Source organism: Drosophila subpulchrella, chromosome X (assembly GCF_014743375.2).
Source record: "Drosophila subpulchrella strain 33 F10 #4 breed RU33 chromosome X, RU_Dsub_v1.1 Primary Assembly, whole genome shotgun sequence".
NCBI classification, from domain to species: Eukaryota; Metazoa; Arthropoda; class Insecta; order Diptera; family Drosophilidae; genus Drosophila; species Drosophila subpulchrella.
Genome location: NC_050613.1, coordinates 9,103,418 through 9,131,406, shown reverse-complemented (window position 1 = coordinate 9,131,406; position 27,989 = coordinate 9,103,418). Strand labels below are relative to the sequence as shown.

The 27,989-nt window shown below is 41.0% G+C and overlaps 1 protein-coding gene across 2 annotated transcripts; it reads left to right on the top strand.

Annotated features, from left to right (window-relative positions):
• Nucleotides 1–24: 24 nt before the first annotated feature.
• LOC119555998 (trichohyalin) lies at nucleotides 25–27,203 on the top strand. 2 transcript variants are annotated; one of them, XM_037867729.1, is made up of 7 exons: nucleotides 25–425; nucleotides 493–588; nucleotides 19,780–22,667; nucleotides 23,583–23,746; nucleotides 23,821–24,024; nucleotides 26,148–26,423; nucleotides 26,483–27,203. In XM_037867729.1, exons 1-7 carry the CDS (start codon nucleotides 189–191, stop codon nucleotides 26,845–26,847), a joined length of 4,230 nt encoding a protein of 1,409 aa, XP_037723657.1. In that variant the 5' UTR covers nucleotides 25–188; the 3' UTR covers nucleotides 26,848–27,203. The 2 variants fall into 2 exon arrangements, with proteins under 2 accessions (XP_037723657.1, XP_037723658.1); XM_037867730.1 differs by lacking the exons at nucleotides 25–425; nucleotides 493–588 and adding an exon at nucleotides 14,518–14,910.
• Nucleotides 27,204–27,989: the final 786 nt, after the last annotated feature.

Below are 27,989 nucleotides of genomic sequence, written 5' to 3'. Positions count from 1 at the left end.
GATAACTGGCCAATAACAATAACAATAACAAAATCAGCTGCAGTTTGTGCCACTGCCACGCAAAAAGTATCCAAAAAACCAGGCAAAATTCCCCTAAAATCGCAGCGCAGCCAATCGAAAACGGCCCAAATTGACCAGCAGAGCCACGCCCCCCTTTCGACGCCGCCGCCCAGCAGAGAGCAGCGAAGATGTCGTGGCTGAACAGCAGTCTCAGCACGCTGAAGGGCCAGCTAACCAACTTGGCCCAGGAGGTTCTGGCCGAAACGGCAGGACCCGGGGATCTGGAGTACGAGGGAGCGCATGGAGCGGGAGCAGGAGAAGTCGGTGGGGATGAACAACAGACCAAGACAGCTCTGCAGCTGCTGGCGGAAACGCAGGAGCAAAAGGAGCAGCTGGACAGACGGTGCGAGGAAAAGGATCGCGAGGTAGGTCTGCACTGGCACTTTTGGGGCTTCTCCACTCATGGTTTCCATTCCACCCACCCCCCCCCAGATTGCCGCCCTGCGACGCGAGTTGGCCAAAAACAAACAGGAATCCAAGCAGGCAGTAACCACCAGCAGCACATCTTTGCCCGGGAAAACCCAATCGGTAAGTGACGATGGGAGCCAGAGGGACCTGCAGCTGGCAACCAGGCCATTTCCGGTGCCCACTCCGCACTCCGCACTCCGACTTCCAGGAAACACAACACTCCAGCGTGGAGTGTGTTTGCCAGGCTTTATCGCTCGCATGAGCAGCGATAAGCCCAGCTCGCTCTCGCTTTTGGCCACATATCCCTGAAATAATATTTAAACTGCGATAAGCTAGGAGTCGGCATTACCCCAGTTTTATCTGCACCGCTCATTTTTACCTGATGCCACATCGAGTGGCCCACACAGAAAGAAATCTTGATGCGGTATGATCTGGTAACATGCTATTGAATGATTTTAGATCGCCAAAATATGCTTAATTCTGTATCACCACAAGATTTTCAGGCATAAGTCATGGATATCTGAGTGGTATATTGCCAAAGGGCTTTGCAGAAAACCCTTCAAGAATTTATGGGGAGATGATGTATATATTTTGACCTTATCTTTATCACTATCCGCTGTTACCATTAAACAAGAAAGGAGGCTACTTTGGAACAAACTGCTAGGGTATAGAAACTTTTGCTTCCAAAGTTAGTTTCCTGTCTTGTTTTTAATTATTTAAGTTTTTTAAAATCGTAAAAGACGATTATCGGAATTATGTTAAAATTTATATTGATGTTTGCGAGAATCCCTTCCTTTATGTCTTTTGTAATATGAGTATTTGTCACTTTGGTTTTACTTTTCCGATTGTTCCTACGCATTTATGGATATACCTCTGTTCCTGGCTTCCTGTTTTATACAATTTACTTTGAAATTTCTATCGTCACACCCCAAAATCCGATCGTTCTCATCGGGACTAGGATATAGTTGTCCTATGGATACCGCTGGGATATAGCTTTAAAACTAAGGAGCTAGTTTGTTTAGAAACTATAAGAACTATCGGACCGGAAATGTCCCTTTCACTGACTTATGCAAACTTATGTTTAAAATTATATATCCCTTTGCAAGGCCATAAAAAGAAAACCTTTTCAATCATTTTAATTTCATGTTCAAACGTCAAAATAATATTTGTTTAGACTGAACATATATTATATAAAGCTGGTTTCAAGTCCGGGAATTTGTTACCTTCTTCTGGGAAAAAGTAAAATTCTTATTTGGTTCGCGCGACATAATAAAATTATTAATATCTATTTTATTTATTATTAATGTATCATATTTTTTTCCCGTGCTGCACATCCGCAAGGCAATGGAAATCGAAATTATGAAATTTCTATTTGATTTCACATTCGGCTGTATTTGCCTGGCTGTCATAAATCCCTGGTCTTCTCTTCGATCACCCCATGTGCCCCTATGCATATGTGCCTATATGCCTATTGGCCTTATCTGGGCGTGCAGCTAACCCTATCGCTGTTCTCCATTCGACGGCTGCTTGTTTAGTTTACCGAATTATTTCTGATTAGGCAAGTCGCTAAAACGCAACCCTAAGTGCCTGCGATTTCCGACGAAGCTACGGGGTTACGGGGTTGGTTATACCATTATTTAGGTTTATGCGGGGGGCTCGTGGGCTCCCTGAAGCACAACTGTACCTATGGCAGAAGAGCCATTCAGGTCATCAAAAATATATAAACAGCATTTGATTTACTAAAAAACAGTGGTTCCGAAAATGCTTTGAATAACATGTACCAATAAACTAGAATATCTGTTCGATCTGGAGAGTTCAGATTCAATATGCAGATACAAATATTAGGGATGATGTTTGTTGTTTCAAAACTTTTTCAAGTATATTAAAAGCCTTTTTTTAAGCTTGCATTTTGATTGATTTTATTTGTCAATTTATTTTATTTACAAACATATTGTGAAAATCGCTATGATAAAAATATGACTAACATAGTTTCAAAGGTCGGCATGGTCAGTGGTTAGGAGTGCCCTGGAATTTTATTTTACAAATAGTCAACGGATCACTGGGTTCTGATAATAAACTGCCCCGGTATATATTTTTTTTAATTCAAATTATAATAAATTTAGTATTAAAAATGATTTCCCTTTCTGTTATTTAATTTCAACGTTATGATGATACTGTTTAAAAAATAAATTTGAAATTAAATACATATTTAGTTTAACATTTAATTCCAAGAACAGTTTTGAAATTGGCCTCATATTCCCGATTCCTGATTAGCTTAAATCATATATTTTTGAAACCATTTGAACGTGACTTCATTATATAGTTGATTTGATCTAAACCTTGTATTTGTATATACGTTCGCCCATCGTTACTAATCTTCCATATAAACATGTCTCTGATTAGCTTATCGGAAATGTAAAAATTATTTCCTATCGAATAAAAATATACGAGAAAATTGCATCATTTAATATTTAGTGATAAAATATATACAAAGTGCTTATCGGGACAGGCGAAATCTAAACAGACAGCGATTGGAGAAATCGATATGAAAAACTGTTATCTATTTGTATTATCTGTAAGTAAACTATTGGGATCTATTAGAGGGTACTTTTCTATTAACCATTTTTTAAAGGTTTTTTTAGTTGTGTAATTGTTTGTTTTTAAGTTTTTGCTACTTGTTTTGGTCAAAACTTTTTTTAATTTTCCTTTTACACTTTTGGGAAATAAAATGTTATTATATATTTTCATATATAAGGTGTATAAGTTTTAGTGTCATTTACTATTTTGTTGTTCAGTACCCTTTCATTAATGTTGGTATATAATTTTCCTGATTTCTCTGTCTGGGCTATCTCTGTGGTTATCTATTGGATCGATAGTTGGGTCACCATATTGTTTTGCATAATTAAGCCAGGCGACCGGCGATAAGTGTGCCCTCATCGCCATCCCCCAGCTCCATCCCCCAACTCCAGTTCCATGGATATGGCAATCTGCTCCTGCCAACCATTATCATCCCCATTAGGCGGGCATTTGGGACATCTGCAGCGCACCATGTTCGGGTTATCTTATCCGGGCCAAGCTGGCCAGGATCGAAAGGGGTTGGTGGCTGGATCTGGGCGCCTATAAAAGCCCGGTTCACCTGCTGGCTGCCATTCATTCGGTTCCGTGTGATCGATCCACGTTGGGCCCTTCATAAAAAAGCCCGCATAAAGTGTTAATTTCTAGTCAGTTTTTTTTTTCCTTCTCATTCGGTGTGTTCAGCTTTGGCCTAAAAATCGTTCAACTAAAAAAAAGAAAAAACCAAGTATAAACGCGATTTGCATTTGAAAATCGTGTGAAATTTTCTAAAATCGAGGCCAATCGCATTTTGTAAATTTTTCTTGAATTTTTTTGTTTGTTTGTTCTTGCATTAACTTTTTATTGCCGGAAGTCTCTCGACGACTGCAGTTTTTTTTTGCCGTGTGCTCTGGTGTGTACTTTTCGGTATTTATTTTGGGTGAGTTGAAATCTATGTAGTTTTATAACATTCTCATATGCAACAGGCAGGGAAATTAGTCTAATTGTCAAATTTAAAAACGCAATGATTTGGTGAGCAGCAGTTACGGTCAAAAATTAAAACCCAAAAAACCCTCGACACGAGGCAGCGAACACGCACCTGGCGTTGATAATGGGCTTACAAAAAGTGGGGAATTGGGGGAGATGTTTTAACAAAAGTCCATTGTTGAGAGACAGTTTAAATAGACAAATATACTTGTGAAAATATTTATGTTTCTGGTTATTGGCCGAAAATAGCTCATGCATTTTTAAAGCTAACCTTATAATTTTAGAAGAATTTGTAGAATTTTACATATATTTATTTATTTTACGTTTATAGTCACTGAAACACATTATTGCATTTTACAGAATAATTGAAATCGAAGTACTTTTATCTATGTTAAACTAAATTGAAACTCAAAAAAGGTCATAAAATTGATTTACAAATTATCTTCCTATTTAGTTAAATGGAATTTTCTTGGTTTTCAATTTGCTTTTTTAATTCTAAAAACTGTGTTTTTTAAATATTTAGTATAAATAGAAAGATAATGGTAGCTATTCATAAGGAGAAATAATAAAAATTGGTATAAATCCTATTTTAGTCATATGTAAACTGTACTTTTACATGTTCATTGGAAAGTAGTTATAAAACATATTTTATTTAAAAAATATCATTTTTTTTTAAAATGCCCTAACTGTCATTTTCTATATTTTTCAAGAACATTATGTGGTAGGTTATGTAATGAAAATTTAAAAGAACATATTTTTTTGACATTATACACCCAAAATTGGTTCGTTCCCATTTCTACCGAATTCGGTACACCAGATGGCGCCACTCAATGGCACTAAGCACCGGAAACACGGCATATTCGTCATATTGGCTGACTAAGTCCTACTTTACTGCCGGCTTATCGCCCATTCAGCTATATACATCTGTATATACTTCAAATATTTTTGTGCATATGCATAATCATAATTATCGTACATATCATGGAGCCCTCCTGATGGCGTTCATCTTGCACAGATTTCATTAGAGCGGAAATGCTGATTGGTCGCTTGGTTGGCTCACCCGTTGGGGTCAGTGGGTGGGTGGGGGCTGGTCCGGTGGGCTGTTGGCAGGTGGTTACTCCATTTTTTTGGACACGTCAACCGTCAAGAGTCAGAGCGAAACCGAAACCGAATCGAGTTCCATTTGATAAACGCGGTTTGTTACGCTCGGCCAAACTGTGTCAAATGTGTCCCAGCTGCACTTGTTGCTACCTCACTTTACCTGATCACCCTCAGCGCTCCCCCATTCCCCCCTCCAATAATCGGGGGACTGTGGGCGTTATTTCCCCATTGGCTACGGATCGCGAGGTCTCCAAGTCCGATATGTCATTATTCTAAGCATTTTCGTTCGTATTTTTCAAACCTTCTTCCCAGGCCTCGCAAATTCGACATGGTATTATTATATTGAGGGTTAAAATCTACTAATTAGAGACAGCTTCCTGTTAGCTAATGAGCAAATTTCCTAAAAACAAGCATATATAAAAAAAGTAATAAAGTCGCACAAGTTTTCGATTGCCTTTAAATTGAATTAAATGAGTACTCTTTAGTTTGCACTTATTTTAATGGCATAAATGCTTTAGATTACCTCCATGTGTTGCGCTAGTGATCCACATATTTTTCAGAGCCCAACGAGTAACGATTTGTGGTATGATTTAGATTTGGGTTCGAACTTAAGATGACTACAAAAAATGATCGATTTATAAGAAATATTTTCAAGCGTTCATCAAATGATATTTAAATCATTTAAGAAGCACTGAGGCTGTCTAAGATCGTTAAATATCCTTATACTCATATGTTGGTTATTGGATAAAGAAATGGGAATACCACATATGTATGCTTTTTTTTGTTATATCAATTTTTCCTAATTTTCCTTAACATTAATTCCCCTGCTCTATTTTGAATTTCCGCAGGGTAACTCTTGGTCCACAGATATATCCATGAACTGTTCATACTTTTTTTTAATAATGTACTTAATAATCGTAGTAACTATTGTTTGGACCTGCACTATGGTCAGCGAAATCATTCAGCTATGATGATGACGATGATGATAATGCAATCATCAAATGGCTGCTGTCGTTGTATTTGGGCTCATCTGGGCACGAATGAGAATGACAATTTTTCGAGGTAGTGGCTGGTATTTTAGTGCAGTTGTTGTCGTCGCCCAACCACCCAACCACCCACCACCCCGCCCCCATTTTCCCAGCAACTGACCCTCGGCCAATGAGATGTCAAACGTTGCATGTCGCTAAGTGCAGTTGCAGTTGCAGTTTAAGTTGCTGCTGCTGCTGTGGTTGCTGTTGCTGCTGTTGCTGTCAGAGGAGACCTGCAATTATTTTATAACATTTGTTGTTGCTGATGACTGACATTGTTCGGCTGCCCGTGGGTTCCTATAAACAATCAGCGAAGCGAGCGGCCAATTTTCACTAACTGCCACCAACAACTTCAAAAACTCCAGCAGCAGCGGTGAAACGTGGAAAACGCAAAATGAGCTAGAAAATTAAATGGAAGTTTGGGCACCGCCGTTGCAAATGCTCTTTCAAGAACATTGATTTGAAATTTTTTAGATCAAAAGTAAGTTTGGATTAGGTACATCGAAAGAAAGATAAGAAATAAGATAAAATTATTAAAAAAGGATGTTTTCAGAACATCATGTTCGAAATACTGCAGTTCAAAGTTTGAACTTTAAACTTCGAATTTATTTTCGTCATCAGAAGACAGAAGAAATTAACGGACAATAGTACGCTTATGAAAAGATCTATTTAACCTTTGATCTCAATTGCTTTTATTTTCTGTATTATTTAACGATACCGTCTTATTTTATAAAGTTGTTTTCATCTTTCAAATGTAGTCAGTTTACATTGCTGACTCCCATGATTTAATTTACAATTGTGTTTCCTTATTTATTTTCCAATCGGTTTTTGTTATAATTCGAAGAAGGTATGCAAAATTATATACCTCCCGAATGAGTGTAGTAATACGAAATGAAAAGCGTCTGGCTGGCACTTTGGAACAATGCGGGGGAACAGTACGGACCGAAAATCTTGGTCCAAATCAATTTTCTGCCTGTGAATGGGGACTTTAGCTTCAGCTTCCAACTCATTCTCAGTCACTTCCACTTCCACATCGAAATCCACATCCACATCCACATCCACAAACCACGTCCATTTCCGTTTCCATTTAGCTTCGCGTGCTTCTAACGAGCCGAGTCAGCTTTTGAGGCCTAAATGTCGCTGTCGAAGGGGCGTAGAGCATTGAGGGGGGTTGCTATTCATTTGCCAGAGTTGCCATGGCCACCAGCGAGTCGCTCAATTGGCGTCGCTTTTAACCTTCGCATGTAATTGCATGTGTTTGGAGCCACCTCCTGAGATTTCAGTCATCAGATGCACATGCAGATCTCGGGCTCAAAGAGCAGGGGCGCCTTTTAAAGGGGGCCAAAGGAAAGGATTAAATTTAATGAGGAAGGAAGCCCTGGCAGGATTGCCATCACCATATACGAGTATTAAGCTACGGACAGTCAATCGCCTTTTTATAGAACAAGTGTGCACTAATGGAAATTCTACATAATTTTGATTAAATAATTTGATAATCAGTCTTGATCCTTAAACATGAATAACACTTATAATTTTAGGGTTCTTCTATATTTAATCGAAGGGTTCTATTATAATAGATAATTTATTATTATAATATAAGTATATTGGCTTATAAATTGTTTGTATCTCTTCTCAGACATATAACTAGTTCAGTTTGTCTTATTTAGCGAGATTAAATATATTATAAGATATAAATATTTATAGTGTTTAGTGTATAGTCTTTCCTCAAACGATCTCATTATGCGAACCTCCGAATCCCCCTGATTTCCGTGCAACGCCTGTGCCATGTGGCTCGGTTATCGAAATTGGCCAAAATGCATTTGTCACGCAAGTTGCTCGACAAGCCCCGTCTGCTGGCAGATTTGTGGCATTCTTTCGGCTGATTTATATCGAAGATTGACGGATTAGTTGGGGGCCTCCGATCCCAGCCCCTTAGCTTTGTCTACGGGCTGTGTTCTTTTTGTTCTTTGGCTCAATTCTCATAACCTTCCTCTTGGCCACGTTGGCAACGTTGGCTTGTGGCTCTAGGTCAGGTGTCTCCCGCCCACCCCCTTTTAGCAATTACGCAGCGCCACCCCTGCGCCAAAAGCCCCCCAAAGTCCCCCCCTCCCCTCGACAAAATGTGGCTGACTGGCGAACAAATGCTAATAAGCATTAAATTATGAAAAGATTTTTCGTTTGCAGGCCAGTCGGGCCGTAAATGACGAAATTTAAGCATCCATATATTTATGGCCCAGAGTTTTTGCACTGGAAAACTACTGCGGCCAAGAAAATGGGGGGGGGGGGGGGGCGGGGGTGGTCGAAGGGGGCTGCGTTTCGGTGATTTTTATTGGCAAGTCGCGCAGTTGCATAAACACCAGTCGGCGACGACAGCAAATGGAAATATGTTCACCTGTACGCCAAGGCAGAAGCCACAAAATACAGAAACAAAAGATTGTATAAATTTCGAACAACGAAACTAAAAACTTTCAACTAAAAAACGAACCGAAAAAGGGAAACGAACAAGCCTGCGAGTACGAAAAAACAAAACTAGAACGCCCAAATGGCCCATAGTCCATAAAATAGCCGAACAAATTGAGCGAACGAACGCAGCGATTTCCCCGCCACTCTTGGCATTTTCCAATTAGCCATTTTCACTGATGCCTTTTCCAACAGACCCCGAAAAACTAATGCAGAAAGTAAACCCGTTTTGGAGGGTTTTCGTTAGGCATAGCTAATGGAAAAGTTATAGTTTGTAAAGTATCTCACCAGGAAAATCCTTAATATTTGTTACTTCGTTTTTAAAAATATTTAAAATCCCATGTCTTTATATCAACTTTAACGTTATTTATTTAACCATTATCAGTATTTTAACAACGCTGTGCATTAATTTTCCTAAAACCAGAGTTTGTTTGCTCTAACTTAAATGGAAATGGGATTTGTTTGCGTACAAGAAAAGTTATTTTCCCGTCTTCATGTTTGCCTTTGCATTTAGTTATCGTTAAACGGATCTTGGTTGGCCCAAAACGAGAACAGAGGAAAACAGGTAAATGGGAAGGAAATCTCAGAGATAAGATGGACGGATTTCGGCTGAAAAATATGGAACGTATCCCACAAGAAGTATACATTTTTAATAAAAATAAATAAAGTATCCCAAAAGTATATACAAATACAGAATACCAAAGAAAATCCGAATTTTATGAAATAAACCCTATAAAATAAGATATAATATATCATAGAAACTATTAAAGAGGATCAAGAAAAATAGACTTTGTAGGTAGGTAAAAATTATAGAAACATTGGGCAACCTTTTTTAAAATGATGCAATGCAAAGATACATATATCTGAATATTGTAGTGAGGTACTTCCAAATTATGCTGATTTTCTTTAAACGTCTGTACTCGCTGCACTCAAAGTCGAGACCATATACGTATCTCTATCCTAAACTTCATCTGAACCCATATACATATATTCGCGTCTATGCTCGAGGTGTGCATCTTTGCATCTTAAATGGAACGGTAACGAACAGCCTGTGTGCGACCGAATTGAAGCGCGTTATTTGAATTTGATTTCTTGTCTGAATTTTAACAGCAATGTGTTAAATGAATGCCAACACAAGAGCCGGCGGTTCGGTCTTCATCTTTCTATCTCCATCTCTATGTCCATTTCCATTTCCATGGGGTCCGTTGCCAGGTAACTAGTATCTATCCATCCAGAGATACTCGCACCTAGCCGATCGCTCTCCAAGTGCTATGTAGTGCCCATTTACCTCCGTTCTCCGTTCTTTGGCTTCGACTTCGACTTCGACTTCTTCGTATCCCGACCGATCCGATCCGATCTACTCTAGATCTTGTTGGACTGGCGACGTCAGAGCTTGGCTTTCGTCATCGATCCATCTTCGAATCGTATCCGTATCCGCATCCGCCAGTGGCCATCCGCATCTGGGTCTCCAGCTGTATCTTTCTCTAATTCTCCTTCGGTGACCGCTTTCTTTAACTTATGCACGTACCGCCTTTGTGTGCTGGTACCGTGTTTTCCACATATTGATCGAACGTGTGCAAATAAAATACAATTTAAATATTTATTATCTTTGCAGTTCGTTAGCATCTTGTATCTGTTTAAGACAGCGGTGTAGTTGGTGCTACTTTCAATGGGGGGACTTAACCTAGTTTTTGAACTGTTAATGGGATATGGTAATGTTTTGATAGCTCTATTTGAAGTTCAGGGGGAATCAAAAGGTTATTAGGTTTTTAGGGTAATACGTCCATAAAATATTTTCAGATTTACTTCACCCTATGAAGTAGAAATTAGAAAATATGTGGGTTTTTTATTTTTCAATATGAAATAATTCCAGAAAAGAATTTCCGTATTTAAAACTGATATTAAACCTATTAAAGTTTATTGTTAATGGGATATGGTTATGTTAATTAGAAAATATGTGGGTTTTTTTTTAATATTTAATAATTCCAGAAAAGAATATCCTTATTTAAAACTGATTCTAAAACCTATGAGAGTTTATTATTTGAAGAATATTAAAATTCCCTTTTGACCACACCCATGGATTGGTTTAGTTTGTGTGACCTCAATACAGAGTGGGGTCGCCCCATTCCCCCCTATTTCATACCTCTAGTTTTTTTTACCCCCCTCAAAGGTGTTCTCTTGGACATATCCCCCCCCCCAAAAAAAAAAGAAAGAGTATCCACACAAAAACGAAACAATCCGAAGATGAAACCGAAAAGGGTAGGAGGAAGTATTTATTATACAATCGATTTGAACAATTGGCGCCACAGAGACGGTGACTCTTGGGGTGGGGGGGTCTGTACCCAGTACGCAGGGGTACTTAACGCATGTTAACGCCACTGTTAACTTGCACGCCCGATTGATATGGATGTGGAACAAGGAAGCTAAGTACAACTAAGGGTCCCCCCTTTTAACGATTCGCTTTGCATTCGCAACAGAACGAAATGCATTTGAAAAGCGTTTTGTGTGTTTGTTAGTGCTGTTCTGTTGTTACAGTTGTTTTTCCCCGCTATTGCTGATAAAAGAAAAGCCCCAAAACTAATTAACGCCTGCAACGTGTTTGCTGCCAGTATATAAAAGTGTATATACATATATATATATATTATTCCCAACCGTTGATAGTGCCTCCAAACCAAAAAGGTGCGAAAGAGATGGCCTCTATGGGTTCTAGGCGAGTGTATGTGCGCTTGTAGGTATATTTCTACCTTCATGGGTTGACTGTATTTTTATCTGCTAATTAAACACAGACGCTCGATTGCGCCAGCAGCAACAAAAACAATACCAAAAACACCAGTAATAACAGCCCGCTTAAAGTCAACGACGTGGCCATATGGAACACTCGCTCATACCACTAGAACCCCATATAGGTATGTATGTATACCAATATTATATAGCCGAAAGAATAATTTCGAATTGTGCTTGCACAGCTAAAAGACCAAAATATGGGGTTTCGTTTTCCTTAATCACCGAAAAAAGCAAAAGGAGCTCTACATGTCATCTACATGGCACGTAATATCTATATAATATCTTTTAGGGAAGGGGGAGGCGGCTTATCCTGCCATCCCTTTCTAAGCCAAACCTTTTCCAAGAGTGTATGGGTGCGTGGATATATCTACGATATATCTTGACTATTTGTTTTCTTTTAATAACTTGCTATCTCTACGCTCTCGCAACAGGAAAGAGAAGTTAAAAAAAAAGTGGAGACCAATACAGTCCCACGTCTATATCTGGAAATTTTTTTGAAAATTTGTAATGCTGTATTATTTGGCTAATTTTTTCATTTTTAAAATCACCATAAAACAACCCATAAACCAAACTGTTCCGAGTTCGATTCCACATGGTAAACTACATTAATTTTGATTCTAAGTTTCAACAAGATTCGTATATGTATATGGAGCGCTGTTGCGAGTTCGATTCCACATGGTGAACTACATTTATTTTGATTTTAAGTTTCAACAAGATTCGTATATGTATATGGAGCGAGTTCGATTCCACATGGTGAACTAATTTTTATACCCGTTACTCGTAGAGTAAAAGGGTATACTAGATTCGTCGGAAAGTATGTAACAGGCAGAAGGAAGCGTTTCCGACCCCATAAAGTATATATATTCTTGATCAGGATCACTAGCCGAGTCGATCTAGCCATGTCCGTCTGTCCGTCTGTCCGTCTGTCCGTCTGTCTGTCCGTCCGGATGAACGCTGAGATCTCGGAAACTATAAGAGCTAGGCTATTGAGATTAGGCGTGCAGATTCCTGAGCTTCTTACGCAGCGCAAGTTTGTTTCAGCAGAGTGCCACGCCCACTCTAACGCCCACAAACCGCCCAAAACTGTGGCTCCTACAGTTTTCATGCTAGAATAAAAATTTTTACTGAAATGTCTTGTTCTCATCAATACCTATCGATTGACCCAAAAAAAAGTTTGCCACGCCCACTTGAACGCCCACAAACCGCCCACAAACTTCAAAAAATCGTAAATATGAACGCGGATATCTTGGAAAATATCAAAGATTGAGAAATGGGATTTCAGATTTAGATTCCTTAGGCTTAAGCGCAGCGCAATTTTGTCACGCGAATATGCCACGCCCACTAGAACGCCTACAAACCGCCCAAACCTGTGGCGCCCGCAATTTTCACGCTACATCAAAAATTTTAACTGAAATTTATTGGTCTTGTCAATACCTATCGATTAATCCAAAAAAAAACTTTGCCACGCCCACTCTAACGCCCACAACGCTTAAATCTGTCTACCGCCGGTAGGTGGCGCATTTCAATCTCGCTTTGCTGCTTGCATATCTCCATTTTCCTTTGGTCCCTTTAGCTGAGTAACGGGTATCTGATAGTCGAGGTACTCGACTATAGCGTTCTTCCTTGTTTTTTGATTTTAAGTTTTACCAAGATTGGTATATAATTTTAAGACTGTAGAAGCATTACTATTTTTTTAAAATAAACTAATGAGCTTTCGTAGGAAAGTGCCATGTTCAATTCCAACCGGTGACTTAAAATTATAAAATTAAAAATTTTGAAACAATTTTTTTTCTATGTTCTTACGGTAGAGAATGAAATTTTCCGAAATTGCACTGTTACAAGATCGTGATAGAGTTGTTGGACTGTAGGTGAATTTGACGGGCGGTGCACTGTCGGCGAGGCGGCAGAGGGGCGGCAGAGGCGGTACAGACGACTGAGGAGATCGTAGATCATAAAGCAGAGAGCACACAGCACTGAGCGCTGAGAACAAACAAAATGAGCAAAATAAGCAAATAAAGCCGTCTCCAGCGGTACAACAACAATAGCGACAACGACAGCGACAACAACACCAATACACACATACATTAACAATTCTTTAAACAACAAAAAGAAAAAAAAACGAAAGAAAATAAATAACAACAACAACAAACGTCGCTTAATTTCAAGTTAAATAGCCGACGCGCATTATTTGAGTTTTGAAATGGAGAGCAAGTCGAAGTTGCTGGCTACGTGTGCATATCGCTATATATCCATATATACTCACACTCGGTGCCGAGTGAGGTTATGTACGCCACGGAGCAGCTCCCATGATAAATGTCTTTCCATTTTATCCATTAACCCCGTCGTCGGTGCTATCTCCCCACCTTATTCGGTTTTTATCTCTGATTTTATAGCTTTCATGTGAATCAGAGTTGTGAATCACACCTGAGATAGGGCAAAATCGTTAACTAAGAGTCCTGATTGTATTATCCTTTCAGCTTTGTCGGTAAGAGATTGTATTGATCAAAATTATTTTATATTAATATATGTATCTAATTTATTAAGTAGATTGCTTGATGAGACAGTTAGAATTAATATCTGTAAAATCATGGTTACAGAGCAAGAAAGGTTATTAGAAATAAGTGCTGTACTCGCCAAAACACCTTTTCATTAAGTGATGTGAAACTGTAATATGACATGATTAAGAAAGTAATTTAATAATAGTTATGCTTTTGATATGTTGGCAATATCTTTTCGATAGGTGGCTCTTTTCAGATTTGCTAAGCGAGTGGAAAACTAGAGATATGACTTTTGAGGATCCTTTCCCGTCCTAATATCATTTATAAATATATTTCAGGTTAAGAATTGGAACCCTAAAACGTTCTAATGTTTCTTATTTTAGTATTCTTCAATTTGTAGATTTGATAGTGATCCTTTTTCGCGCCATCTAACGTGTTCTTCCCTCTCCCTCTCTCTTCTCTTAACGCTAACTCTACGACTGCGCTTCGTGTCGGGCTTCGTGTTTCTTTTTTTTTTCGTAGCGGAGGCTTCGGCTTTGGCTTCGTTTTCAGCTTCGGCTGCAGTTCCGTCGCATGCGATCGCCGTTCGCTATTTCCCGCAGCGCGTTGCACACAGCGATCACTCGTCGATCGGTCGCGCAGCGGATTGGACGTACCGGTATTATCGCTCCGCTTTCTACCGCGTCTGCGCCGTCGTCGGCGTTGCCACCCCTTCGAAACCGCCCCATTAAAAATTAGAAGATAAAAAGTATAAAGAACCCTGCCACTCTCAAAGTTTAACTTTTTATTTTTTCCGTCTATTGCTTAAAATTAGCAACGCGAAATCAAGTGAAAACATTATTCGAACCAGCATTTTTTTTGTTAAACAACCCAATTTTTTTTTTATTTGTTTTTACTTGTGAACAACGGGAATAACTGAGTAAACGAAAAAACTGAAAAACCCAGAAAAGCGCAAAAAAACAGAGGCAGAATTTACTGCCTAGCTGCCAAATCGAAATTGAAAATCGCCGCTCAGCTGACGAGTAAAAACTGTAAGTTGTTGCTAAATGTAATTGTTGCCGTCAGTTAATAATGCCCATTAGCTGGGGGCCAAGGGGAAGGGACTCGGGGTTCCAGGGGTCGCCGTACACTCGAGAGTGACTTGGCTTAAACTTGAGTTATTCCTCGCTTTTTGCCTCATCTTTTTTCCGTTTAAGCCCGCCTTGACTTTCGACTTTTGCCGCATCTTGACATCTCCTCTTATTAACTATGTAATTTCCTCTTCGTTTTATTGCACTGCATACACTTAATTATTTTTTGACCAACTTAAATTGTTAGAATAGTGTGAGCAAAAAAGAATCTAAAAGTGTGAAAACCAGAGTACCCAGTAATAAAAATGTTGAAAAAGGGATAAGGAAGAATTTTTAGAAGACACTTTTTTTTCAAATATTTCTAATTATAAACTTGTTATTTCTATTGATTTAATATTTAAGCAACCGTTTTTTGTTTTGATGGATAATCAATAAATCTCTGTTCTAGATTATGTCATAGATTTTACCTAATTACGAACATGTTCTTCTTGAAACCACTGTAGATTGTGTCATCTAGAGAAGAGCACGTTTCTTTTACAATCTTCAGTGCAGAATGATATATATTAGAGTCTAACCGAAAGGCCGACAGACGGCCGACTTTAGAACGAAATGGGGATCGGAATTCCTGAGATAAGGATTTGAAACTTTCCATGGGCAACATATCAAGGTGGAGCACCACCCTAATTGAGTTAGTTCTTATCGCCATTGTTTCGGCCATCTGGAAATTTGTCACTTTCGATTATATTCCTATCAGCCAATAGAGATTTGGGCCATAATTGTTATATTACTTGCACTCCGAATTAGTCAATTTTCTTATAGATGTTTAACTGGAATGTTATGTTTATATCTGTTGATATCTTATTACCAGGAAATTCCCAGCAAATTGTCTAAACAATCCGGGTATATTTATGTCTCCAGTCCCATTACCCTTTGTTCGATACCCCTTCGAATCGTTTTTATAGGCACATAACGAAGAACTTAGCTCAGCATTGTTCCCAGTGATTTCTGGGACCCTCGGAAATCTCAAGTTTGCTGACACAGAATTCCCGGTATGGCCAGTGTTTGAATTTCGCTGCGGAGTGACGGGAACCGAACACCAGAAACACATCCAGCCAACGACCCAAAGTAGAGCACATTCTGATAAGCTCGGATTCCAATTCCGATTCGAATTCCGAATACCCCGAGTCGCGTTACCAGATCCTAGACTAGTACAGAAGTTTGGTGAGGTACTGCTGGAATCGGATCGTCTCGTATGGTGTGGTATTGAGTGAATCAACCTCATCGCGGGGCCTTGCCTCTAGAAAAAAGCAAGCAACCCTTTTGCAGGCATTCGAATAAAGTTTATTTATAAACAAAATACGAAATCGCACTGTACGGAGAAAAGGGCGGTCTTCTGATATCTTTGTGCCATGGCACCGATAAGATTGCGATTCCTGGCTCTTGGAAACGACGTCAGCGGGGTGGCATGACTAAAGCGAAAGCGATTCAAATTAATATTGATCGAGCAATGCTCCGCACATTTCTGTTTGTATTTCCCGATAATTGCACACTTTCCGCTTTTGCTTTATATATTAATTTCCCAGTCAACTTAACTAGATCTCAAGTATTTCGCCAACAGTCAAGCATCTCTAGCTTGAACTAAAACTAAAAACCACAACCTTTATTTTATAACAAAAAGATTGGGTTTTTATAGTTCTTTTTTAAGGATTTTGTTGATTACTGTTCTTATCAAGTATTATTTTATAAGACAACACTTAACTGGTCATCTGATTAATATAAAAACAAAATTGTAATGCCTTTCGTTTTTAAATTTTAACCGGAAAGGCTGTGCAGACCCAACATTTGTAGGTTTCTCAGTGACTTGAAACGTGATATTGTTTCATATAATTTTACTTTAAAATTTAGATTTGCGTTATCACATTTCAGCTGTATTTCTTTTATACGCAAGTGACACATTTGGTTTTGGGGAAAACAAACTATGTGCGAAACTATTTCTTGCGAACTTCCGGTTGCTAGGCGGTCGTATTCCAAGCATTTTTCCGCACCCTCCATGAAACCCCGAAAAGCGCCGACAACCTGTTGCTTAACCCCTGTGCCAACATTACCATTTTATCTTATCGAGGCGGGAATTTTCGGTGGGTTCGCTCTCGTTTATGGCTGCTCCAGTGCGTTTGTCTATTCCCGGCCTCATATCTTTCTATATGACCCGCCCATATAGCCCCAAAGTACACCTTCGTAGAGATTACATATATCATGATGTATCATATCATATCATATCATAGGTGGCAAGACGCAAGTTGATCGATTGCACTGGGAATCGCCGACGCTTGGATCGGGGTCTCGAAACGGCCTCTACAGATCGCGGACCGGAGAGCGTGAATAATATTACCAATATTTGTTAACGAAACACAAGTGTTTTTCACACCCAAACTACATGGCAGCCATGTTGCAAGTCGTTCTCCGGTCTTTGGTCGCCAGTCTACGGCTTACAGTCTTCGATCTTTGGTCTCCATTCTCCGTTCTCCATTCACCGCAAGCTGTTAATGTTGATAACCCAGTTTGCACAAGTGTCTTTTCGGCTTTTCTGCCTTTCGATACCCTAACCGGGTATAACCGAGAGGGTATAATTACAGACTCATGAACTGGAAACGGGAAGGCGGAATGCCGCCGAACAAACAAACGAAGCGCAGGGCGACAACGGATCGTCGGCTATGGTTATATACATAAATGTCTATATGCATGTTACGAGATCCGAGTGTGGGAATGGTATTTCTGGCAGTTTCGCCTCAGGATTTCTTTCGGTTTATTTTGGATCATTTGATTGTTTATCCTCATGTGTCTGTTAGATTTCTGATCAGTTTTTAGGATCAGGTTATCATTATATGCGGCTTATTGTAACTATAAGTCTTTTGGTTAATCAGTATAAAATAATATTCTTGTTATTCCATTTAAAATGAAGCTATATATATATAATGTTCAGTTTTAACTCGGTATATAAATGTATCTTACAAGTTTGGAGTTTTAGGATTTCTGATCAGTTTTTCGGATCATGTTATCACTATATGCGGTTTATTGTAACTATAAGTCTTTGCTTATTCAGGATAACATAATATTCTTGTTATTCCATTTATATATATATATATAATGTTCAGTTTTAACTCGGTATATATTTGTATCTTACAAGTTCTGAGCTATACATATTGTAAGACCTAATTAGACCATAAAATATTTCCTAAAGTGTGAAAAAAAACACTTGGTTTGTTAGTAATTTTTGCAAAGCAGTCATCTCAGCTTTCAAAAGTATCAGTTATTTCGATTATCGTTAGCTAAACCCTATTCCAAACAATTTAATTTATTTAAATGCCTTGCAAAATGTACCGCTGTGATTCATCTTCATGAATAGAGAGATGTGTGCATAGACACATGCATGTCGTTTGAACTAATTTTAATTAACTGGTAATTTACTCAAATATTTATTTCGTGGCCCGTTTCACGTTGCCGTTTTTGTTTTGTTAATTTTATTTAACCCATTTTTTACGGCTCCGGCCATTTTGTTGGCGCCCGCTAAGCGGTCTCGTCATGGGTTTTATGGGGATTTCGTTGCTGGGACCTTATCGCGAGGGTCGTCAGCGTCGCAGTCGCAGTCGGCAGAGGCAGAGGCAGCGACAGAGGCAGAGGCGGCCATCTTTGCTCAACTCATCCATAAACTCATTAACGCGCGCATGTCTCACGCGCTGCCTTTGCCGCCGGCACTTGCACCTGTCGTCCCCACCTGAACCTCCTCCTCCGACTCCTCCACCTGCCATTAGCGTCTGTCAATTGACCTGGTTTTCTAGTGGGTCAGGAGGAGGGGGGCCGGGGGGCGTCCGACTGGGCGGTGGGTGGCCAAGTGGGCGACGCATGCGCAACAGGTGCCAGAAGACTCCGATTGGCGGCTAGGATATAATGAGCTTCGAGCTGTGAAAACGGCCCAGCCAATCCAAACCCATGGGTTTTTGAGTACAGTTTAGTTCATATCTATGTTCAAATTCCTGGGATATATATTTATAATATATGTAATACATATAACAAAATGTACTTAAATGTACTTAAACATTGAAAATGGGGTCCTTGATTCACTTGTGCCGATAAAATTTCAAACTCTTTGAAGAATGTCTTGCTAAATAAGTAATCTGACTTTTAACTTTTTTTTTAACAAAAAGATATCACCAAAAAAAAAAAATATAATAAATAAATAAATAATATAATAAATATAAAAGTATTCATTGTTTATAATTTAAATAATGCTAAAAAATAATCATTATTTATAATTATTATTTTACAGCAATAATAATTATAAAGAATTAGCAATAATAATTATAAAGAATTAGCTATAATAATTATAAATAATTATTATATTTTAGCAATATTTTTGTGCTTAAAAAACGTTTAAGAATAATTATTATAAGGAATGTTTTAGCGATTTTTTTTTGCTTAAAAAATCGGTTAAAGTCAGGTAACAAGATGTAATTATTATATATAATTATTATTTTTAAAGCGATAAGCTTAACTATTATGATTTACTGTTCCTTTAATATATACATCTTAATACCTAGTCGAGAATATTAAGATTTAAGTACAGTTGAGTTAACACGTTATAAAATTCCCCCTTAAACTGTGTTAATACTCTATGAAGATTTATGTACCGCCTTTAAGTAACTAGTTATCTAACTGATATTGCTTAAGAAACCATCTGTTTAAAAATATAAATTAAAACACGTTAAATACATAAACTATTTGGCCTAATTGTCCTTTTTTCCCTTTTCCATCTATGTTCTTTCGCAACAACAGAATGAAGATCAGAATGTGGAGGACAGCTGGTGCTGGGAGCCCGATGGAGGCGACGAGAAGGGGGCCACAGGATCGGGCGATGCAACGAGGGCCAAGGAGTCGGGCCTCGTGGACGTCGCCCTGGGAAACAGCGATGTGGCCCGGCTAAGCGATCGCATTGCGGAGCTGGAGCAGCTCAACACACAGCTGAATGCCTCGCTGGAGGAGCTGGACTCGCAGCACGAGCTGGCCATGCAGGATGTGCTGGAGCACAAGACCCAGCTGGCGGGTCAGGTGGCGAATCTCAAGCAAATGCAAGCGGATCGCCTGGTGGAGCATGAATTGGCCAATGCCAGGCAGCAAAAGCTGCTGGACGAACTGCGTCAGTCGGCCTCGGTGGCCAAGGAGCAGCAGGAGCAACTGCAGCACCGGGTGGAGCTGCAGGAGGCGGAGCTAAAGCGCAGCATTATGGAACTAGCCGAAATGCAGGAGCTGCTGGACAAACGGGGCCAGGACAATGCCGAGCTCATCGAACGCGTTCGCCTGGCGGAAACGGAGCGCGACAGACTGCTCAAGGATCTGGAGGAATCTCGGCTGGCCAAGGAGAAGAAGAACTCGGAGTCTTCATCGAACAGCTCTTCCACGGGCAAGCACAGCGAGGATGAGTTCATAGTGGTGCGCCAGGCGGATGCGACGGGTTCAGGCTCCGCTTCCGGCTCGGATCCCGATCCAGATCCCGAGGTCACTTCACCGCCCTCCAAGGAGAAGCTGCGCGATCGCCTCGTCTCCCTGGAATCACAAATCTCGGAACTGACTCTGACCAACACACAGATGCAGGATGCTCAGCTTGAAAAGCAGCTGGGCATCAATTTGCTGGGCGACCAGCTCGCGGAATTGGAGAAGCGTCTGCGACTCAGCGAGGCGGAGAAGGAGCAGCTCCAGTTGGATCTGCAGCTGCGATTGCAGCAACTGACTGTGCAAAACCAGGAGCTGAAGCTCCATGCCGAGGCCGAACAGGAGGGGCACGCCCAAGATCTCGAGGAGCAGCTGGGCGCCCTCCGGAAGGAGAATCAACGTTTGCGCCAAGAACTGGACACCAGCATAGCGCAGGCCAAGTTCCGACAGGCCATTGCCGAGGAGAAGCAGGAGATTACGGATCTGGACGACACGGACACGACGGAATACGGCACCTACGAACTGGACAAGCTGCGTGCCCTGCTGCAGGCCGAGATCGAGGATCGTTTGGGTAGCTCGCAGCCCCAGCAGAAACTGGAGCGGGCTTGGAACTCGCTGACCGAGCGCTGGAACCGCCTGGACATGGTGGAGCAGCGCCTGGTGGATGTGCAGAACCAACAGCTGGTCAGTGAGCACGAGAAGAAAACACTCGAGGCGGACATTTCGCAGTACATCCTCCAGTGCGACGAGCTGATGAAGAACAACGAGCTGCTGCTCAACGAACTGGACAAATACAAGCGCAACAAACTGGAAACCATCGAGGAGCACCACGAGGAGATGATCGTCCAATTGGAGGCTCAGCTGGAGGAGGCCAGGCACCGGTTGGAGGCTTCTCTGTCCTGTCAACAGCAAATGGAAACTAAACTGACGTCCAGCCAAGAAAAGGCTCCTTTGGAAAGCGAGCTGCTGGCCAAAATGGAGCAGAAGGTACAGGAGCAATTGCAGCTGCAGGAACAACTTAACTCTGCCAAAAAAGAACTGGACGAGAAAACTAAACTACTGGAAAGGAATGAGGAGCAGCTGACTATGCAAAAGCAGAAAAACCAGGAAGATCAGGAAAAACTAGTAGAACTTTCACAGCTGCGTGAAACTTTGCTCTGTAAAGAGGAGGAACTAAAGAGTCTAGATGAGCAACTAACCTCCATTAAACAGGAACTGGAGGAAAAGTCCAGTCAATTAAGGACCAGCCAAGATCAGCACAAAATCCAGTTGGCCAAAATCCAAAATCAGCTGCAGGCCGATCAGGAGAAGCTAAGGGAGCAGCTCCAACTGCAGGACAGGTTGGAGCAGCAGAAGGAGTTGATGGAGGTGGATCAGAACCAACAGCTGACCACCATCAATAAGGAGCTGGCCGAGGCAACCAGTCAACTGTTTGAATGCCAGGAGAAGCTCACCGTAAAGGAAGCCCTGCTGACTGAGATCCAACAGCAATTACTAGAAGCTAGTGAGGAAAAGACGAAGTTACAAGAGCAACTCCTCAACAAAGAACAGCAATCCGGCCTTAGCTCTGAGCAGACTAGCCAAATCCAGGAGCTTCAGGAGCAGCTGCTGGCCAAGGAGCAGGAAATACAAAACTACCAAGCGGATCTGGCGAAACTACAAGAGGCAGTCCAGGCCAAAGAAGAGCAGCTCGGGGCCAAGGAAGCAGAGCTTCAGGCCAAGGAACTGCAGCTCCAGAAAATGGAATCACAACTCCAGAGCAATCAGGCAGCAGATCAAAGCCAGCAACTCCAGCAGGCCATCGATGCCTTGGGGCAGGAGAAGAATGAGCTGATCAAGGCGCTTCAGCAAAAGCACCAGGAGAACACCCAGTACTACGCGGAGATCCAGCGTCTGCAGCCCTTCGAGCAGCAGCTCAAGGATCTGGCCAAGGAGCGCGAGAAGCTGCAGGATCAGATCGCATTCCTCAAGGAGAAGTCCGACATACTCACCACGAATCTGCTGACGGAACAGACCAACCAGCGTCTCTTGCAGCAACAGCAGGCAGAGTCCCAGGAGCAGCAGGCCAATGTGCAGCGGGACCTGGAAAGATTGCGCGCGCATCTGCTGGAGGTCGAGGAGCTGCACACCCAGGAAACCGTGGAGCTGCAGCGCGACCTGGAGGAGTCACGATCCCGTCAAGCGGTCCTCGAACAACAGGTGTCCAAGTCCAGCACGGCCTACACCTCAGCCAGGTAGGAAGCAATCAGCCCGGGAGAAGGGGTCACCTTGGGTAGCGCTGGCCGCCATTAGTCACAGCGGCGATAAGCGACCGAAGCTGGCTAATTGCATTCGCCACATGTTCCCACACGATTGCAACCACCCACAATCACCCACACCCACCCACTGCATCCCTCCGGCGAAATTGGACCGTGCAAATTGCCGGCCATATTTCCGCATGCCTGGTAGCTTGCTTTATCGCCAGCTGGAAAATCAATTTCGAGTCGCTAGTCTGTCATCACTGGGTGCTCTTATATAAGAGTCCTTTTCTCATCCAGTGAAAACAAGATTGATATAAGACAAAATAGTTTTGGGGTTCCAAAATTGCAGCTTTAAAAGATTTCCTAATGAGTTAGGAACTTGATTATTAAAGTACAAAACAAAATAGTTCAGAGTTTAATCTTATTCATTTGAATCTTTCAGAAAAATATCGAACCAAGAAAAACTTTGAAGAATTTTATAAATATGCCTATTTAGTATTTGAGCTTGATTGATTATTTGAAGGCATTAAAAAGTATAATAGAATTGAGCTTGGGAAAAGTTTAGGTTTAATTATGGACCTTAAGCAATTGTGAACCTTAAATTTTTGTATCAATTTGATGCCTATTAACAACGGAAAATTTTTTTTAAACAATTAAATTAGAGCATTAGAAAATGGCTGTGTGTGGCTTTATAGCACATAGTAAATATAAATAAATAAAAAAAAATACTGGTATGAATCTTGAAAGCTTTGGCTTAGATCAGCTAAACTGCAGGCCATTTATGTATTCGGTGTATTAAAAAAAGGGATGAAAAATATTAGAATACATAAATATAATAATAACCCAACCTAAACGCTTGAAAGTCGCTTTTAAACCTTATAATATTTTTTTCTACAACTTTAACTTCAGTATTCGAGCCAATCAGCAGGCGGAAACGCTCCAGGCGCAGCACGCCCTGCTCCAGCAGCAGCGGGATGAGCTGTTGGCCAAACTGGGCCAGTACGAGGATCGCGAGCTGAAGCAGCAGGCGGCGCTCACCAATCTCCAGTGTGCCCTGGAGCAGTTCCAAAATGGTAACTATACATATATTTCCCTTTCCCCATCCAAAGCCCGATGTGTACTAACTGAAGATCCGCAACCATGTCAGACAAAGATCACGACATCGAGATGGCCACGCAGCGCATCCGCCGCGAGATGCAGACCCAGTTGGACCGGCAAGGTCAGCTCCAGCTGGAGATGGGTGCACTGCAGCAGCAGCTGGCGGAGGCCAACCAGGGATTGAGGGCTGCCGCACGGCTCTCCGATCAGCTGGAGGCCGGACAGCAGACGATCGCCGTGCTGCGGGATGAAGGTGAGTCTGGTTGAGGGTTGGGGGAGGATGAACCACCATCAGGTGGTTGAGGCGGTATAAGGAGCTCCCTTGAGGAGCTCCCTGTGTGTGTATATCCTCCAGATTCTGTTGACTAACCCAGAAACCTGTTAAAGCACCCCGGCATGTTCTTAACCCACGGTGTTGCACCAAAAAACAAATGTAAATTCCCACTAAAATCACGCATTTAAAAAAAAAATAAGTTTTTAGGTTATAATTATTGCTTTTTTTTTGAGAATGAAAGAAAGTATGCTAAAGGGAAAGTAAGAGATTAAGAGAGAAAGAGAAAAGTGCCACCTCACACGATTCTCAAAGGTAAATATCAGCTGGTAATTCTGGGAGCTAAGCCTAAATATGAAACACTCGGAATTTCAGTTGGTATCGACTTTTTTGAATTGCATTTTATCACCAAAGCGCAAAAACCGAAACCAAACACCAACGAATAAAAAAATTCAATAAACATTTAACGAAAAAAAAAACACAAGAAAAACCACAAAGAAAAACCAAAGACTCGTTAGATCGCACCTACGGCACGTGGCAAATAAAAACTGTATTGGCTGTTAACTGCTCACCTCACAACAGGTAAACGACTAATTTGTCCGCTTGTGTGTCCGTCGAAAACAGCTGAATAACCCCCACCACCCCCCTGAAAAGTAGTAATTCCTAATAACCCATTAATGTTGCACCACACAAGAAAATACTTGGGTATACACTCAAACCACACAGAAAAACCCACTGTAAACCACAAGAAACCGCTCGAAACAAGGCACCTTCAATGTTTTACGACTAATTATAAAATATTTAATGTATCCTTATGTTGATTGGTAGTTGTCTTAGATCTTTGTATCGTTTCAATGTTGTGCGAAACCCATAAACAATTAGAAAAGTGTCAGAAAAAAACGTTTGCAGTATTTATCGTTTTAAGTGCTTAAACATTTTTATTTAATTACATTTTGTAGTATTCTGCACTTCTGTTTTTAAAACCCACACAAAGTAGATCACTGAAAGCTTTAACTCCCTGTTGCTCTACCTATATTGTGAACCAAATGATTGTATCTTTATTTAATCACGTATATGTTGTTGCCCGCTGCGTTGTTGCTTAACTATTTTTGTATCTTTTGCATTTATTATTTTATTTGATTTAATCTTACTTTGGTTATGACTTGATTTGATTATGATTATGTACAAGCTATGAATATGAGTGTTTGAACACAAGACACCCAGACACGAGGACCTCTACAAACCGTAAAAGCCGTAAACCGTACCATCCGTTATCCGTAATTCGTAACCCGTAATCCGTACCAAACAAAAAAAAAAAAAAAAAACAGTACCAATTGTATCTGCAGCATTGAATAATCTCAATTTGTAAATGTGAGCGATTTGAGCCTTTGACGCACTCACTTTGCAATTGGAGATTGCTCGAGACTGCGGCATATGCCACATTATTATGTACACACCTTATATATATATATAGCCTATATATCTGCCTATATCTACTCTGCATGTCTACATTATGCATATATACCTCTGTACGTATCTATCTCCCTATGCCTCTAAATATCGTATGGATATGCTGTCTGAACTGTTTCCGTTGTCGTATACTCGTTACCCCAATCTTGTTTTTTTTTCCTCCTTGAGTTTGTTATTTTTATTTTCGATCTTTGCATTTGCATTCGAGTTCAAGTGATGTTTGCCCTGCGTCCCAGCCATTGACCACAGCCCACAGCCAGCTGAAAGCAGTCCAGTCTAGTCCCATCCAGCCGCCGGAGCAGAGTAATCCAACGAGTAGAGGTCCCACCATTACCATCCCTCGCGGAGTGAAGAGGATGACAGCCCCAGGAGCAGCGTCTGTACGGTTGAGTATTACATCAGGTACTGGTGTGCCTTAAATCCAACAACCAGTACTTATGTCATACTACGCCGTGCACCGATCGCACTAACCGCATGCCACAAAACCACGCGCGCGCTTCTCTCCCACGGATGTGCCTTCCATGATCCTCCAACTCCACCACCACACACACACACACAGCTACTTTGCATCCACCTTGGTCCTGCTCCATACTAATCCTTCTTTCCATATGTGCTCATTTCTTTCTGTGGCCCAGTGGAGAGCCTTAAGGAGGCCAATGGCCAGCTGGAGCAGCGGCTCAGCAGCAGCGAGAGCAGCCAGACGGACAAGATCGACAAGAGCCTGATCAAGAGCCTGCTCATCGGCTATGTGGTCAGTGGACATGCCGGCGACAAGCAGCAGGTGCTGCGCATGATCTCCTCCGTGCTGGACTTCAATGCCCAGGAGGCGGACAAGGTGGGCCTGAATAAGCAGCAGAGCAGCTGGCTGGGCTCCATACTGGGTGGTGGTGCCGCTCCAGCAACGGGTTCAGGTGAGATACTGGGATTATAAAGCATTGAAACACATATTAATGAGTACCTTCTGATTTAGGAACTTCGCGTGGCAATGACAATCTGGTGCAGGCTTTTGTCCAGTTCCTGGAGCAGGAGTCACAGCCGCTGGCGCAACTGCAGTCGAGACCCACACTGCTGAGCATGTCGGGTCAGGTGGACGGGGCCACGACCTCCACCTCCTCCTCCTCATCGTCCTCCGCCGCCGCCGCCGCAACCACTCTTCCCCTGCCGACGAATGCACAAATCCCGAATGTGGCGCCACTGGCAAGTCAGCAGGATGCAGCGACTCCGGGAACACCTCCCATGGGTGGATCACCACAGTCCCTGGCCATGGGCTCCAACGAGTTCGCACCCTCACGCAACTCCAGCTCGATATTGAAGGACATCCTCAGCGACTCCTGATTGTTGTAGAAAATGCATTATTCTTTTGTCGTCGCGTGTTTTTTTATTGAGTAATTTTAGCATATTTTTATAAAACTCGTAAACGTGCAATCGGCGCCTGTATTCCCAAACGTATGTCCCAAAACGTATATCTCGCTATATATATATATATATAAACCCGAATGGTTCCCCCAACTGTACAATGTCTGTGTGTGTATATGTGCAACGCCAGCAACTTGTAAATATGTAATATGCAATTTGAACTTGTCAACAGCAGGGGCGTTAAAAAACAATGTTTTTCCCCGTTGACACGCCTTTACAGCGGCCTTGCTAAAGACTAGCCGCCAAACAATAAACAATTAAACCATACAACACTATTTAATGTTTTTATATCGATTCCAAACGGGGTTTCAAATTGAGAGAAAGTTTCCCAACCCAAGAAAAATAAAAACAAATCGCCTTTAAGTACATACAATATAAGACTGCTGCCTTTTTCGTTTATTTTTATTTCTACACATCTCGCTTAGTAGGTTTGCCTATAACATTTCGATAAACTCTTTGAAATCGTTTGCTAAAACACACGTAGGACACGATCCATTTACATTGGTTATGGCCATGGATGGCTGCTGGCTATCTCAGCGTTAACAACATTTAAACATTTCTACACATCGTAAACAGGATCTAGACTTCTCATAAATATCAATCGCTCTTTGTGTTCGATTTGTTTTTTGTTTGTTTTCTTTTTGTTTTATAAAAATATACAATTATAAATATAAATATATGTATGTGTGTATATATATATATATATCTTGTAGTATGTACATTTAGAGGTTTTCAAAAAGACAAGAAAAAAATGTACGTCCTTTTTGTTTTGTTCAATAAATTAGTAGAAAATACTTATTTTTTTATATAAAAATACAATAGGGTCCATAGGTTTCGATACACATACACGTTTACGTTGTTTAATATTTTCACTGATTTTGGTAAATATTTTTTATTGTGTTTTTTTGTTTGAGTCGGAAATAGAGTTTTTCTTAAGTTTACCATTAGAAAGTGGCAAAGTTGCATTGCACAATAGGTGTGTTTGTATAAAAAAAAATTATACAAAAGACTTACAAAATGATGTTCTCAGTGTATGGTTCTTGGTGTGCGTGGGTGTGTGT